The 14176-nt window shown below is 39.0% G+C and overlaps 1 protein-coding gene across 1 annotated transcript in view; it reads right to left on the bottom strand.

The window, feature by feature from the left end:
• Positions 1-14176, bottom strand: part of ERP44 (endoplasmic reticulum protein 44) — a 60853-nt gene that overhangs the window by 26402 nt on the left and 20275 nt on the right. The window contains exons 2-4 of the mRNA XM_064150086.1: positions 12353-12425; positions 9268-9307; positions 7424-7539 (exon numbers count right to left, since the gene is read on the bottom strand). Of these exons, the coding sequence (XP_064006156.1) occupies positions 7424-7539; positions 9268-9307; positions 12353-12425 (229 nt within the window). The remainder of the gene's footprint in view (positions 1-7423; positions 7540-9267; positions 9308-12352; positions 12426-14176) is intronic.

The raw sequence follows: 14176 nt of genomic DNA, 5'->3' as shown, positions 1-14176 counted from the left end.
ATTCAGAGGGTCTTGAAGATTCTGCAAGATGTAGACTGCAGTCCCTAGGGATGAGGATCTTCATCAAATGCTGAATTTGTATTAAAAAAGAAAAGATAAGAAAATGCCCACTGTGAAGACTGAATCCAAACACTATATCCTAAGTCAGAATTTGCATGCTCTCCACAAATTGCATTGAGATTCCACAAATACTGGTATTTGAACTAACACAGAGAGATGAGAGTCCTACACAAGTATTTGAAAACCATCTTTTTACAAAATATAAAATGCAAGTACATGAAAAATTGTTTGAATTCATTCAAAAGTCAAATAGAGTAAACCTTAAATGCTTCATTAAGTCCTGGCATTTGATACCAGTAGAGTTAGCATAAGCAGAGCAACTGCAAAATTATATTCCTTTTAAAATTGGAACTACACAATGCAAATACATGGAATATTGTTTGAACTCATTCACAGATCACATTAGTTATAGTAAAAACTAAATTAAATTTTAAAATATTGCCAGACATTCTCACTGCCCATTTTCTGATGAAAAGAGGCATTTCAGATAAATAAGGGCAACCTACCTAAAAGAAAAAACAGTCTGCCTGCTATGACTTCACATTTTCTTCAGGTATTAAGGTACCTATAAAGGAATGAACTTTGTATTTTGCCCAATTAATGATTAAACCACAAGCCTACTGTCTATGCTACCATAATGGTTTTTACACCTGTCATGATAGGAAGCTACTGACATACTTGATCTTTTTATTATCTTCTACAAATCAGAAATTTTAAGGAGAATACTGACTGTCAAATTCAGATAATTTTCTCCTTCCTGTTTTAAATGTGAGCCTGTTGGTATACAGCCATTTCCAAACTGCCTAGACTATTTTCTGTGACTCTCTCCAAGCTTCAACAGGAATGCCTTTGCAGTCACTCCTCTTCACAAATGCACTGTATTGGTACTTCTGAATTACCACAGAGAAAGCAAAGCTGCTTCTTAGAATAGGGGTGAGATAGAAGCCTTTATTGCTGTTTTCAGAGAATCTTTTATATGAAGACTGATATTGACAACATGTTCTCTGAGACAGTCTCCCACATTGTCTTCTGAGCACAGTCCTCCAGAATAACATGCTTCATGAGCTATCACTTGTGATTCATACCTTTGTCTCTTGCACTGCCAGCCTGTCTCTGTTGTCTAAGCATCCTGTGTTCCTTTCCTCAAAGGAATGCCAAACCCCACCTTTCGGGGATGTGTCAAGCTTTCCACATGGTGTATACACACAGTACCCAGGCTACAGCTTCAAGCAAGCACACAGGCTGTGACTTGATTTCCAGGATGCTTCTGTTTTCTAGATTAGCATCACAATACACTGTCCAAGGAGTTCAGCTAGTATGCTCAAGTCCATTGTCACTAAATGTACAAGGAAGGTTACGTTGAAAATCTGTACCAAGACACACCGTATTGAAGTAGTAGAAGATTCTTCTCCTCAAGGACCAGCAGTATCTACAATAGTCTGGGTATTACCCCATTATTAACTGAGATTACTGTCTTAGTCTTCCACAGCCAGAATTCATACCATCAAATATTTAGATTTTAAATCTTAGAGGACAAAAAAAAGTGTCCAGTAGGATTTGTACAATACTGCTAACTATCTTAACTCTTCCACATCCTCCATCTCAATGGTTACAAATGCCTTCTGCTGTATATTTGCAGCCAGGACTACCAAATGAGTATTCTGCTTCTTCACTTGAGATCAATCACATATTTTGTAAACCTCTCAGCTACCTCCCAGGGCATACTACAGATAAAAAAAAAAATTAAAAATTGCCTTTGATAAGTATCTTTTAACTTATTGTTCTGTAAGCATTTTTCTCTCAAGTTCAGTTAGAAGGGTCTTTTTGCATCATGCTTTCCTACACACAGCACTACAATCACCTTATTATTAAGTATTTAATAACACAGCATTAATTCTTCTCAGTGACACTACCCTCATGACACCTGCATACAATTGTAAGACCTAGGAATATTTATGGGAAGCAGAATTAGAAAGGAACTCTGAGAAACCATCTGAACTAGGCATCCAACCTTAAAGATCTATTGGTAACTTGCACCTGATTTGGTCCATCATACAAGAAAAGCAATCAATATTCTACATCAAACTCAGCTACTAAGAAGCAGAGTCACAGCAAATCTAGACCACCTTCTGCTGCAAAGGAGCATTCACAACAGCCATGCCTGCTCTTAGCAGGGTCTTGACAGTAGGCATCCCCATAACCCTTTCTGACAGGCTAACTAAAAGGCTCTCCTGGGGAGAACCATCAACAATGTCTCCAAATCACTTCTTCCACTTTTTATTTTATCCAAAAGATAACTCTTTCAGACCAGTATTTTTCCCCAGGCAAAGTGGACGGAATGCAATGAAATACTCATGCTTGTTTACAGTTTCATTTATATTTAATATATGAACCTCCAGATTTGTTACTGTACTGAGTTATTTTGCTTACCAAAGGCACAGCAGCAATATGGTCTAAGTAATGCTCTAAAGAATAAGATCAGCAAACATTACAGGAGCAGCCAGATGCAGAATGATCAGCAGCTCTCAGCAGTGAATGAGAGTTCATGGACATTTTGAAAGAAAGAACAGTAGTTCCCTAAACAGTCTGTCTAGCAAGACACCCACAACTGAGAAGTTTTTTCTCTGCTCAGAAGCACAAAGATTTATTTAAACCAACTTTTTTTTTTTTTTTAACTCAGACACCAAAGGAAATAAAGGAACTAAAACTCCAATATATATTTATAAATTTATAAGAATGCTGTAACACAACTCCTACTATTGAATTAATACAAACTGTTAAACTCTCCTTCAGAAACAGGAGTTCTCTATTGCAATATTCACTCACAGAGAACAGAAACAAAAAGGAAATCCATGGTATCCATCAGACCAATTGAGTTTCCAACATTGCTGCTTAACACAGGATAAAAATACACAAGAACATCCACCAGCTAAAAACAAAACACAGAATCACACAGAAACATTCAGGGTGGAAAAGACCCTCAGGATCACTAAGTCCAGCCATTAACCCTACTCTACAAGGTTCACCCTAAACCATATCCCCCAAGCACCACATCCAAATGACCTTTAAACACATCCAGGGTTGGTGACTCCACCACCTCCCTGGGCAGCCCACTTCAATGTCTGACCACTCTTTTGGAAAAAAAAAATTCCTAATATCCAGTCTAAACCTACCCAGTCACAGCTTGAGGCCATTCCCTCTTGTTCTATCAATAATTAACTGTGAGAAGAGACCAGCAATAACCTCCCCACAACATTCTTTCAGGTAGCTGGAGACAGCTACCTGACAGCCTCCTCTTCTTCAAACTGAACAGCCCCAGCTCCCTCAGTTGCTTCTCAAGAGTATTATTCTCCAGGCCCTTCACCAGCTTTCTGTCCTCCTCTGCTCTTGTTCCAGCACCTCCACATCCCTCTTGTAATGAGATGCCCAAAACTGAACACAGTACTTAAGGTGTGGCCTCACCAGAGTAGAGTGCAAGGGGGCAATCACCTCCCTATTATTGCTGGACACAGCATTTCTAATCTCAGTCCAAATGCCATTGGCTTTCTTTGCCACCTGGGCACACTGCTTGCTCATACTGAGTTGTTTGTCAATTACAGCCCTCAGGTCCCTTTCTGCCAGACAGCTTTCCAGCCACACTTCCCCAAGCCTGTAGAGTTGATTGGGGTTGTTGTGACTCAAGTGCAGAACCTGGCATTTGGCCTTGTTGAAGCCAGTAATGCTGGCTCATCAATCCAGTCTATCCAAGTCCCTCTGTAGAGCCTCCCCACCCTTGTGTAGATGAACACGGCCACCCAACTTGGTGTCATCCACAAACTTACTGATGACACAATCTGTCTTCATCAAGATCATCAATAAAGATGTTAAAGAGAAGTGCCCCCAACAGTGAACCCTGAGGAACACCACTTGTGACTGGCCACCAGCTAGATTTAGCTCCATTGACCACAAAGACAAAAATCCAAACTAGAAAAAATGACAACCAAAAAAAACCCCAACTAAACAAAAAGCCCACAACCAAGAAAGAAAAAAATCCCAAACACACCAAAAAGTCCCACAAACAAACAAACAAAAAACCTAGCACCATCCAAACTTGTGTTTACACCTTCCCAATAGTGTAAGATGCGGAAAGCTCTTCTATAATTTTATATGCAATGTCACTATTACTAGGGATTACACTTAAAATGGGGGTGCATAGCTTGAAAGGTAAATGAATTACTAAATCAAACACATAAACCCAAAGATTTTAGAAAAGAGCAATGTAATATAACTTAGATACTTCTAAGGTCTTGGAAAATGTAGGTGCACCTGCTTCAGATTTATCTTCAGGGTATGTCCCACACCAGCTTAAAAACAGCCTCATGACTTAACTCAGTTTTAATTATCTTTCACACTATATTATAAGCTGGTATAGAATACTGCATATACAGTGGCTTGATATACTGTTAATACTTAAATTTTGTATTTAATCAGACTAGAGCCTATTGCTTTCCACAAAAACATTTTCATATTGGCTATAAGAGTAGACAGAATGATGGTTTTGTCATTAAGCATCAAACATTTGGCAGTGCATCAATAATTCTCTGTAATTTGCTTTACCCTCAGAAGCTGGTGTGAGCTGCTGGGCCCTGCAGCGTACTTCAATAACAGTGCATTAAATGGAAAGTATCTATGCCTGGCTGACCATCCTGAAAGCTGTTTTCGAGTGGCCTGAAATCAGTTATTTGGATTCCCCACAGAGTCTTGGCTTCAAAAAGAAACATCATTTGTAATGCAAATAATCCACCATCTTCTAGAGATAGACATCATTCTAATAGTGAAATACTAGTGGTATGAAATCTGTAGGCATAACAAACCCCAAAACACTGGCATAAGCCTTCTAGCATTGCTAAAATAGGTAAACCTATAAGAAAACATAAGTAAGATTCTTGACTCCCAACATTTAGTAAGCTACTATAGCAGGCCTAAGCTGGATAATACAGTAACATTCACTCTCTTGCTAAAAACCTGCCATTACATGTATTAAAATCAAAGTTAAACCACATAAAACTTTAGGACATACCCAAAAACTGTGTGCCAGGAAATGGACCAGTGCTTACAATCCAGCAAATAAACACTAGAAACCAGGAATGACATATAGAGCCTAGGTATTTGAATTCAAAAAGACACAGCAAATTGGGGAAAAGGACTTGGTTTGTCATTATGTGATGTTTAACTCTGATATTTTGTAGCTTCTGCAGCACAAGTTATGGCATCCTTAAATTAAGCATACAAAGAGTAAATACAGAGAAGTCTTAGTATTCCAGTAATAAAAAGAAAGACCAAAACTCCTGTCTGCATTATACTACTTAGCTTACTATACCTACTCCCAAGGGAAGGAAGATAATCTCTGCTGTAGCAGTTCCTCCATCCAGGATTTAGCTTTCCATAACAAGCTCTGATGAGCTCAAGTCAATGAGCATATGATGAGAAGATTAAAGTGCTTCAGACACTTGAGGAGGGAAGAAAGTTTTCTTACGCACTTAACCACTGACCATCTCATGGCTAAACACCTGACATCCAGCAGCCCAAAGTCTGTTTGCGTTACTCAAGCAAACACAGTTGCAAACAAAATAGAAACTTCAGTTGTTAATATAAATCTTTAACAATGTAACTCAGTGATACAGGATGATTTTACTAGTCTTTCATGAGAAGTTCCTATAAAGTGTCACTGTCAATATCTTGACTCAATGAATCAATGAACCAATCAGACCATTAAACACTGAGCTAAGACCTATTTATTGAAGACAACCACAAAATCAAGTAAGTTTAAAGTATACACGAAAGTAATTTGAAGTATGTAGTGACTGGTTTAATAACCCGATAGAAAACCAGTCAGAATGCTTGCCACAGATGATTTTCTGTAACTGCAAAGGTCAGGGGCAGTTTATGCAGATCCTGCAGAAAATTTCTGAACAGTGAAAGGGAAAAAACTCAGAAACAAAACTTCATCAAATACTGCTTATTATCAGGCTTCACCTTCAATATACACCACCAAAGGACTTCATTGCCTTACTTGAAAAGTGAATTCTAGCAATAGCAAATTTAAATACTTAATGCTGTGTTTTTGGCTAAGAACTCCCAAGCACACACCACAGAAATGGGTGATTAGAAGCAGAAGACAAAACCAAGCGTGAAAAAGAAAGAAGCTGAAAACATCATTAAGAATTTGAGACCTGGGAAGGTACTCCAGGTCAAAAAAGGAAAAATCTCCCAAACCAAACTCCTCCTCAAAACAAAAAATTCCCTTCTGATCCCCCAAACCCATGACTCTAGAAAAGGCTGTCTGTGAAGGAGGTAGGAAAACATTCATTTATGAGACAATGTTGTGAGATCAAAGAAATTAAAGCATATGTGTGCAGCATGTTAAGTATAACCATGCCTCAGGGTGTCCTATATCCCAGTGATTCACAGACTGAATCCTAGAGACGTTTAAGTTTCCTGTAGGCATGAATTGGTCTTACTGATCTTTGGGAAGGGACAAAACAGAATCTCTCCTTGGCCGCTCCTGATATTTTGAAGAGTCAGCTTATATTACATTTCAGATACTGTGTTGATACAGATTGCTCCACTGAAAGTTTGCCTGGTTTTAATGCTTAATACCTCTTTCAAGATTGCAAGGTGCTCTTCTTGTCAAAATGAGAAAAGAAAATGCAAATGATATCAAAGACTTTTCACAGCTATGCAATTGACTTTTTCTTCCCCTGTCGGGTCTTCTCTGCATTTTTTTGTAACAGACCACTAAGCCACAAGTATTGGGTCAAGAGTAAGTCTCAGGAATATGCTGCAGATATAAACTAGTAACTCTGTACAGTGCTTCCTCACATTTCCAACTGTGATTCTTCTAATAAATTAACAGCTTTGCAAAGCCCAAATATTTTGAAGTACTAACTGTACCTGAATTTCTGCTGTTAATACTTTTTAGAAATCACAAGCTACTGTACAGAAATTATGCCTATAAGTACTGTTCTTCCAGAAGCATAAAACAATATAGACAATCCTATACTATAAAAAGCACCATAATGATAAACTCAGTGCTATCTGTCTTTCAATATGCAGCAGATACTCCTTATATTTTACTTGTTACGAGATTAAAAAGCTATTTTAGGAATCAATTTCAGTCTAAGTTTAAAATTTTGGCATATTATTTTCATGTATTGTCAGGGAAGGGGAAAACTTAAACAGGCTACCACTGGAAGAAGTTCACTGAGCTAAATGATGGAGCAGGTACAGCTGTACTTCAGATTGCTGCCTAACATATTCTTCAATACAATGAGTAGCTTACTGGCAGGATAACACAGAAAAACCTCAATGAGGATTTACTTACAATGCTGATCACAGTCTACTCTAGCAAACACCACTTGGTTCTTATCTGGATATTCTTCCTTAATTACATTAGAAGCTTCCTCAAAAATAGGATGCAGCATTTGACTGAAGCGACACCTGTGGATAGAGCACAGAATCGAAACTTCAAAATATTGATTTGAAATATTTTAACTGATGAATCAGGAAGTATTTCAGTCTTAGGGAAGAATAAAAATCCAAAGGCTACTGGAAAAGCACATCTACTAACAATCACCTCAGTGACTGAATAAAAATAGATGCAAAAGTAACTTGAATAATGCAGGTGGAACAAAAAAAAAAAAAACAAATTAAAAAAAATCACACTACAAGGATATGTAGTTCAAGTTGTGCCCTCCCTGCTTTATCTGCTTGAGAAACACCATCAACCATAGGCCTTTAGGAAAGATACTCTATTCAGGAAGCCTGTTTCATTTTTTTACCTGAGTTATCTCTGAGTAAGTAATTTTAAAAACGTAGCAGAAAAAGTTATTTGCATTGTTGAGATCCAAATATTCACCAGCAACTTCAAGAAGCATCACAGAGTTAACAACAGAAGTATATAAGTATTGCTTACTGTATTATTGTCCCTATTTACTGCAGGGGAGTTGGACTTCCAACCAGTACATTCTATGGTTCTAAGGTTATTGCTCATTGGGAGAATTTGAACAGACTGCTGTTACAGCACTGTGAACAAAGATCCCCAAGTGTCCCTTCATCCAGTCACATCAGATAAGATCATAAGTAAACCTTCTTTTCCTGAGCCTGTGGAAAATTCTGGGTGTATGATGGTAAAGATGCTTTGGTGACTTTGTGGAGTTCAGGCCAACAACAGGGCACAAGCCTATTATTAATATGTCAGTAAAATTATTTTATATTACGTTCTTCTAAATATGTTGCAGACAGATAAGACAGCATAGAAATTGACAGAATAAAAGTTCATAGAGCAGCCTTGAAACAAACCAGCGCTGCTTAAACTAACAGTGATTGCCTAGGGATGCTGTTAGGTCTACAACAGCAAACATTCAAGTGAAGAGGCAGGTTTTGCTCTCAAGATACCAACAGGGCTTAGGGCCATTTTCTGAAAGAAACCTGACTGTGGGCAGCACAACGCTCTGATACACATTTATGCAGCATGTATATGTCACATACAGCTTCCTTGTACCTCATTCTTCTCCACCCTTACAGCAGAGGATCTACATCAGTGAAACTAATCTGTTCTTATTAAAAGAACAATCATCAAATTATGATGACATGCATTGCATCATAAGCTGGCAGTATGCTGTGTTAAGGGGTTATTACTGAGTGCCTGCATGTAATGATCATAATTAGGGCTGTAATGCTTTAAAATTATGGCCTACTGTAATGTGAATCAACTTGCAAGCACACAGCAATCTTTAAAATTCAATCTTTAAAATTCAAAGCAAATATATTCTACAGAGAGTGATTTCCCATTGGAATGGGCTGCCCAGGGAGGTGGTGGAGGCACCGTCCCTGGGGGTCTTCAAGAAAAGCCTGGATGAGGCACTTAGTGCCATGGTCTAGTTGAGTGGCTAGGGCTGGGTGCTAGGTTGGACTGGATGATTTTGGAGGTCTCTTCCAACCTGGTTGATTCTATGATTCTCAAATTTGATTGTTTCATTGGGCTTTCAGATGGCAGAACAGGAAATGACCAGGACATTAAAAAACACCAAAAGGCCAACAAACAATCAGGAAAGCAAAATACCACAAGTATTTTTTACTAGAAAACCAATAGCCAAACATGACAGCTTTCAAAAGAAAGAAGTTTGAACAGAGAAAAAAAATCCCAAACAAACTTTTATAACTTACCAATCAGCATAAAAATTAACTAAAGCAACATCTGCGTTGTCTGAAAGAAAGAAAAAGTCACACTGTGAGGCAAACTTCTTAGTGCTTTTACCTGAGATGATAAAAATAGGCACAAAAACTATAAAAGCAAACACTTTGATTATTCAGCATATAGATTAGTCTGATTGCTAGAAAACTGCTGGGATAAATTCTACCTGAAATAGAATCTATACCAAATGAGAAAGTGATGAAAGAGGCCCTCAGACAAACATTTTACCGGCTTCATACATTAGGCATTTAAAATGTCAATACTTCAGGTATTAAAACATGAAAAGTAATTAAGTGAGATATGAGACAAAGTAATTCTGGATTTAAAATTGAAGTACTCCAAGTCAGAAGTTGTACTTTGGTATATCTTTGAAGCATTGTCTAAATTGTTCATAAACAAACCAGCTAAAGGCTGAAATGTCTACTATTTGGGTTAGAAGACTAACTAACATGGAATCTGTCTGGGCAGCTTGTTCAGATCAGTCCTCAGCTGCCACAGCTACTACAATGCTGGATGCTGAGGTAAAGGTTAGCAGAGAAATCTGCAAAAGAAAAATGCTATGGGACACTTGGAAAAAAACAATAGTATAGAGATATATTAAAAAAAAGATAAATTTCCTGCTCAAAAAATAAGAGTGTTATCTTTACACAATAAAACAACCATGCTATAAAGTTATTTTTATTAGTAATAGTGCCCTACATATGTAAAAGGGGAAAAAAAAGAAGTTGAAGTAAATACTGGAACTACAGAATATCACCCCCACCTTTATAAAGCAGAAATGTTGATAGAGAACTCTGCACTCTTGACAGAGTTGTAAGTGAATATTAAGATACTAGAATCCTGGAAAGGCAGCTCTTGAGAAGACTGAGGAAAACTGCAGTTCTGATTAGAGTTGTGGCATTAAAATTTTCATTATCAAGAAGGAGTGCAAGTGGTGAAGAAGAAATTAACAAGCACAGAGAAATTTAGGGTAATGTACAAGGTCTAAAAGTATTTCTTGGAAACAATCAAATAAATATAAGAAGTACTTAGACTTGGCATACATTCCATTTATGAATAACATTTTACTAAAGAATTTTATATTTTCCACTGTATAAGAGACATTTAAAAAGAGATCTCTTATCATCTAACCACACATTCACTACACAAAGCAGTAGTAGAAAGATAATAGCAGAAAGATTCCAGTATAGACTTTAAAATTGTAAAATGGGTTGGGCTGAAAGGGATCTCCAAAAATTTAATCCAACTCCCCTGCAGCAAGCAGGGACATCATCCACTAGATCAGGTTGCTCAGCCTGACCAGGCATCAGGGATGGGGCCTCAAGCACCTCGCTGGGAAACTTGTTCCAGTATTCCACCATCCTCATGGTAAAGAATTTGTTCCTAACATCCAATCTAAATCTACTCTTCACTAATTTCAAACCATTGTCCCTTGTCCTATCACTAAAGGTCTTTGTCCCTCTCTAGCCTTCTTGTAAGCCCTCTTCAGGCACTGTAAGGCTGCTATTAGGTCTCCCTGGAGACTTCTTTTCCCCAAACTGAACAACCCCAGCTCCCTCAAGCCTGTCCTCACATAATAGGTGTTCCAGGCCCCTGACCATTATAAAGGCCCTCCTCTGGACACACTTCATCAAGTCCATGTCCTTCCTGGGCTGAGGGCTACACAGCTGGATGCAGTACTCCAGGCGAGGTCTTACCGAGCAGAGCAAAGTGGCAGAATCACCTATCTGGATCTGTTGGCCATACTTCATTTGATGCAGCCCAGGATGCCGCTGGCTTTCTGGATGGCAAGCACACTTTGCTGGCTCCTGTCCGGCTTCTCATCCATCTGCACCCCTGAGTGCTTTTCTGCAGAGCTGCTCTCAATTTCATCATCCCCTAAACCTGTACTGCTATCTAGCATTACCCTAATATAGGTGCAGGTCCTTACACTTCACCTTACTGAACTCCGTAAGATTCTCCTCATTCCACCTCTCCATACTGTCCAGGTCCCTCTGGATGTATAGAGATTTTTTTTTTCCAATATATTTGAAACAATGTAGTAACTTTTTCCCTCTAAAATCAACCATGTACAGGCAACTTGTATTACATAATTTTCAGAAGAAAAGGTTTCAGGCAAGGAATAAGCATCTGTTTAATTTATGGGTCCCCTTTCTGTGAGCCACCAGAATCAGGACCATGCTGAACAAGCATGACACTTAAGACCTATCATCAAGGGTTTCAAATGCTGATATTTTTCTCTGAACTTTTAAAATGATGTCTTGACAGGCTTTGGTTATACTGTGTCCAGTTCTGGGCCACTCAATTCAAGAGAGATGTTGAGGTGCTGGAAGGTGTCTAGAGAAGGGCGACAAAGCTGGTGAGGGGCCTGGAACACAAACCCTATAAGGACAGGCTGGGGGAGCTGGGGGTGTTTAGCCTGGAGAAGAGGAGGCTCAGGGGTGACCTTATTGCTGTCTACAACTACCTGAAGGGACACTGTAGACAGGTGAGGGTTAGCCTCTTCTCCCAGGCAACCAGCAACAGAACAAGGGGACACAGTCTCAAGTTGTGCCGGAGAAAGTATAGGCTGGATGTTAGGAGGAAGTTCTTGCCAGAGAGAGTGATTGGCATTGGAATGGGCTGCCCAGGGAGGTGGTGGAGGCACCGTCCCTGGAGGTGTTCAAGAGAAGCCTGGATGAGGCACTTAGTGCCATGGTCTAGTTGACTGGCTAGGGCTGGGTGCTAGGTTGGACTGGATGCTCTTGGAGGTCTCTTCCAACCTTGTTGATTCTATGATTCTATATAATCAAGCATTCCCATCTGCAAAAAAGATACCAAGTATTTTTCTTAAGACACTCCAAATCCTTGCTGAGATTACAGCTAAGTAATTTAGCTTGTTGGGTAATTTATCAGCTCAGACAGCTAGTTTCAATCACAGGCATTTAATACTTCTATGCTGACTGCAATTCGTACACTCAAAGCTAGAGTATGCATGTTCATTTAGTAACATTAAGATTCACACATGACTGTAGACATCCAAAGGAAAAAAAAACCAACACTATTCAAAATACTCACTTAAAATGTCATCTATATTTCCACTGTCTAGACTTGTTATTTCACTTCTTGCTGGATTAAACAGCCAAGACACCTAAAAAGAGAAAGCAAACCAGTAAGGTATGTTAAGTTGCAGCAATAGTAGCAACACATCTATGATTTTAAATGATACAGCTCAGAAGTTGAAGAACAGTAAAAAAGCTGTAATATCAGATGACAGTAGTAGTAGAGCAGACAAATAAACACTATTTATGTAACATACTTTCACATTTAAAACAAAAGCGACTATCTCTTCTTATTGCTGATTCACTGTAACATTGGCAGAAATGGTACAAGCAAATTTTGTACCTTCGAGAATAACTTCTATTCCTAAGTTCACTCTGAAGAAACAAATGAAATGCTCTTTTAGCCACCTAACAATTTCCCACAGCCTAGAAGTATGTAGGCACAGAGGTTTCACCAAAAGGCACGCAACTCTTTCTGTCACTTGCAGGCTTTATTGGGCTAAGAAATTTCTCTTTAGGCTTGCAATTGCCTCAGGTTTTAGTGCTGCTTCAGGAAACAGGTTCAGTATATCTAAGGCAAATCTTTTACCTTCTCTATTTTCTCTTGACACTGCTTCAGTCCCAGCATGTAGTTGGCTTTTCTGACTATAGAAACTAAGACACCACATCAGCCAGATCACTGAATTACAAAGCAACACATGTGTTAGTCTAAAGGCAACCATCACAGCAATAAAGTTTCATGGATGAGCACCCTCACATTCAGTGCAACAGGCCCAGTTCTTTATTATCACAATGTGGCAGGGAAAAAGAGGGGTATATTTGTTGCCCTGTCCCATATGAGAGAGGTATCAAGTGAGTTACAACTTGGTTCTCCTTTGAAGGCTATAAGCATGTATGTTTTTGAAAGGGACAATACAGATTCTGGTTGGGTAAGTATTTCCATCCTAAGCAATCTGCTCAGAAGGTCAGCACTTCTCTACAGAGGGCCAGAACTCAGAATGATGCTTTACTGAGATGCCTTCTAGCCTCATATTTTCAATGAGTCTATTGTTCCTTGGCTGATAGAGATAGGAGGAAAGGAAACAGAAGGTTTTCCATAAAGAATTGACACTAACACATAGGTAAGAGAGCCAGGCAGAGACCCAGCAATCACAATCCTAACTGTGTGGTGGCGGCACACAGCATACAGACTATCAATATTCTTGGAGACTGTTTATTCTTCTGGCTGCAGAGAAAATCTGCTTATGGCTAGAGAGACAGAGCTGACAAAAGACACCAAGTAAAAACTTGGATGGAAGCATAAAGAGCATCCAAATAATGCCACCAAGAGCAGTTAACACAAGGATCTCTGTATTTATGGCAGGGCCTGAGGCCTATGCTAGACATATGACTGCAAGCAGCAAACCTCCAGGATACATTTGCCTTTGACATCATTTACAAGTTAGCAAAAGATTAATTCAATGTCAAACATCAATTTTTCTAATATTTGTTGCAAGTGCATGTCAAATATTAACATTAAAAAAAAAAAAAAAGCCAAACTGGATGACTGCTTTAATTAAGACCAGCTTTAAAAACTGTGGGAGACTTCTGCAGTGAGACTGTAAATAGCTCTCAACCTTTCCCTGTAAACGGCATGCCAGTGAGATTTGGAGCAATCAGTCTCAATTCCTTCTGATTTACGGACCACAGAAGGTTAGGGGCTGGAAGTGACCTCGAAAGCTCATCCAGTCCAATCCCCCTGCCAGAGCAGAATCACCTATACCAGATCACACAGGAATGCATCCAGGAGGATCTTGAATATCTCTTGAAAAGGGAGATCCACAACCCCCCTGGGTAGCCT

This window comes from Pogoniulus pusillus, chromosome 10 (assembly GCF_015220805.1).
Source record: "Pogoniulus pusillus isolate bPogPus1 chromosome 10, bPogPus1.pri, whole genome shotgun sequence".
Classification (NCBI taxonomy): domain Eukaryota; kingdom Metazoa; phylum Chordata; class Aves; order Piciformes; family Lybiidae; genus Pogoniulus; species Pogoniulus pusillus.
This window is presented reverse-complemented; position numbering and strand designations above follow the sequence as displayed.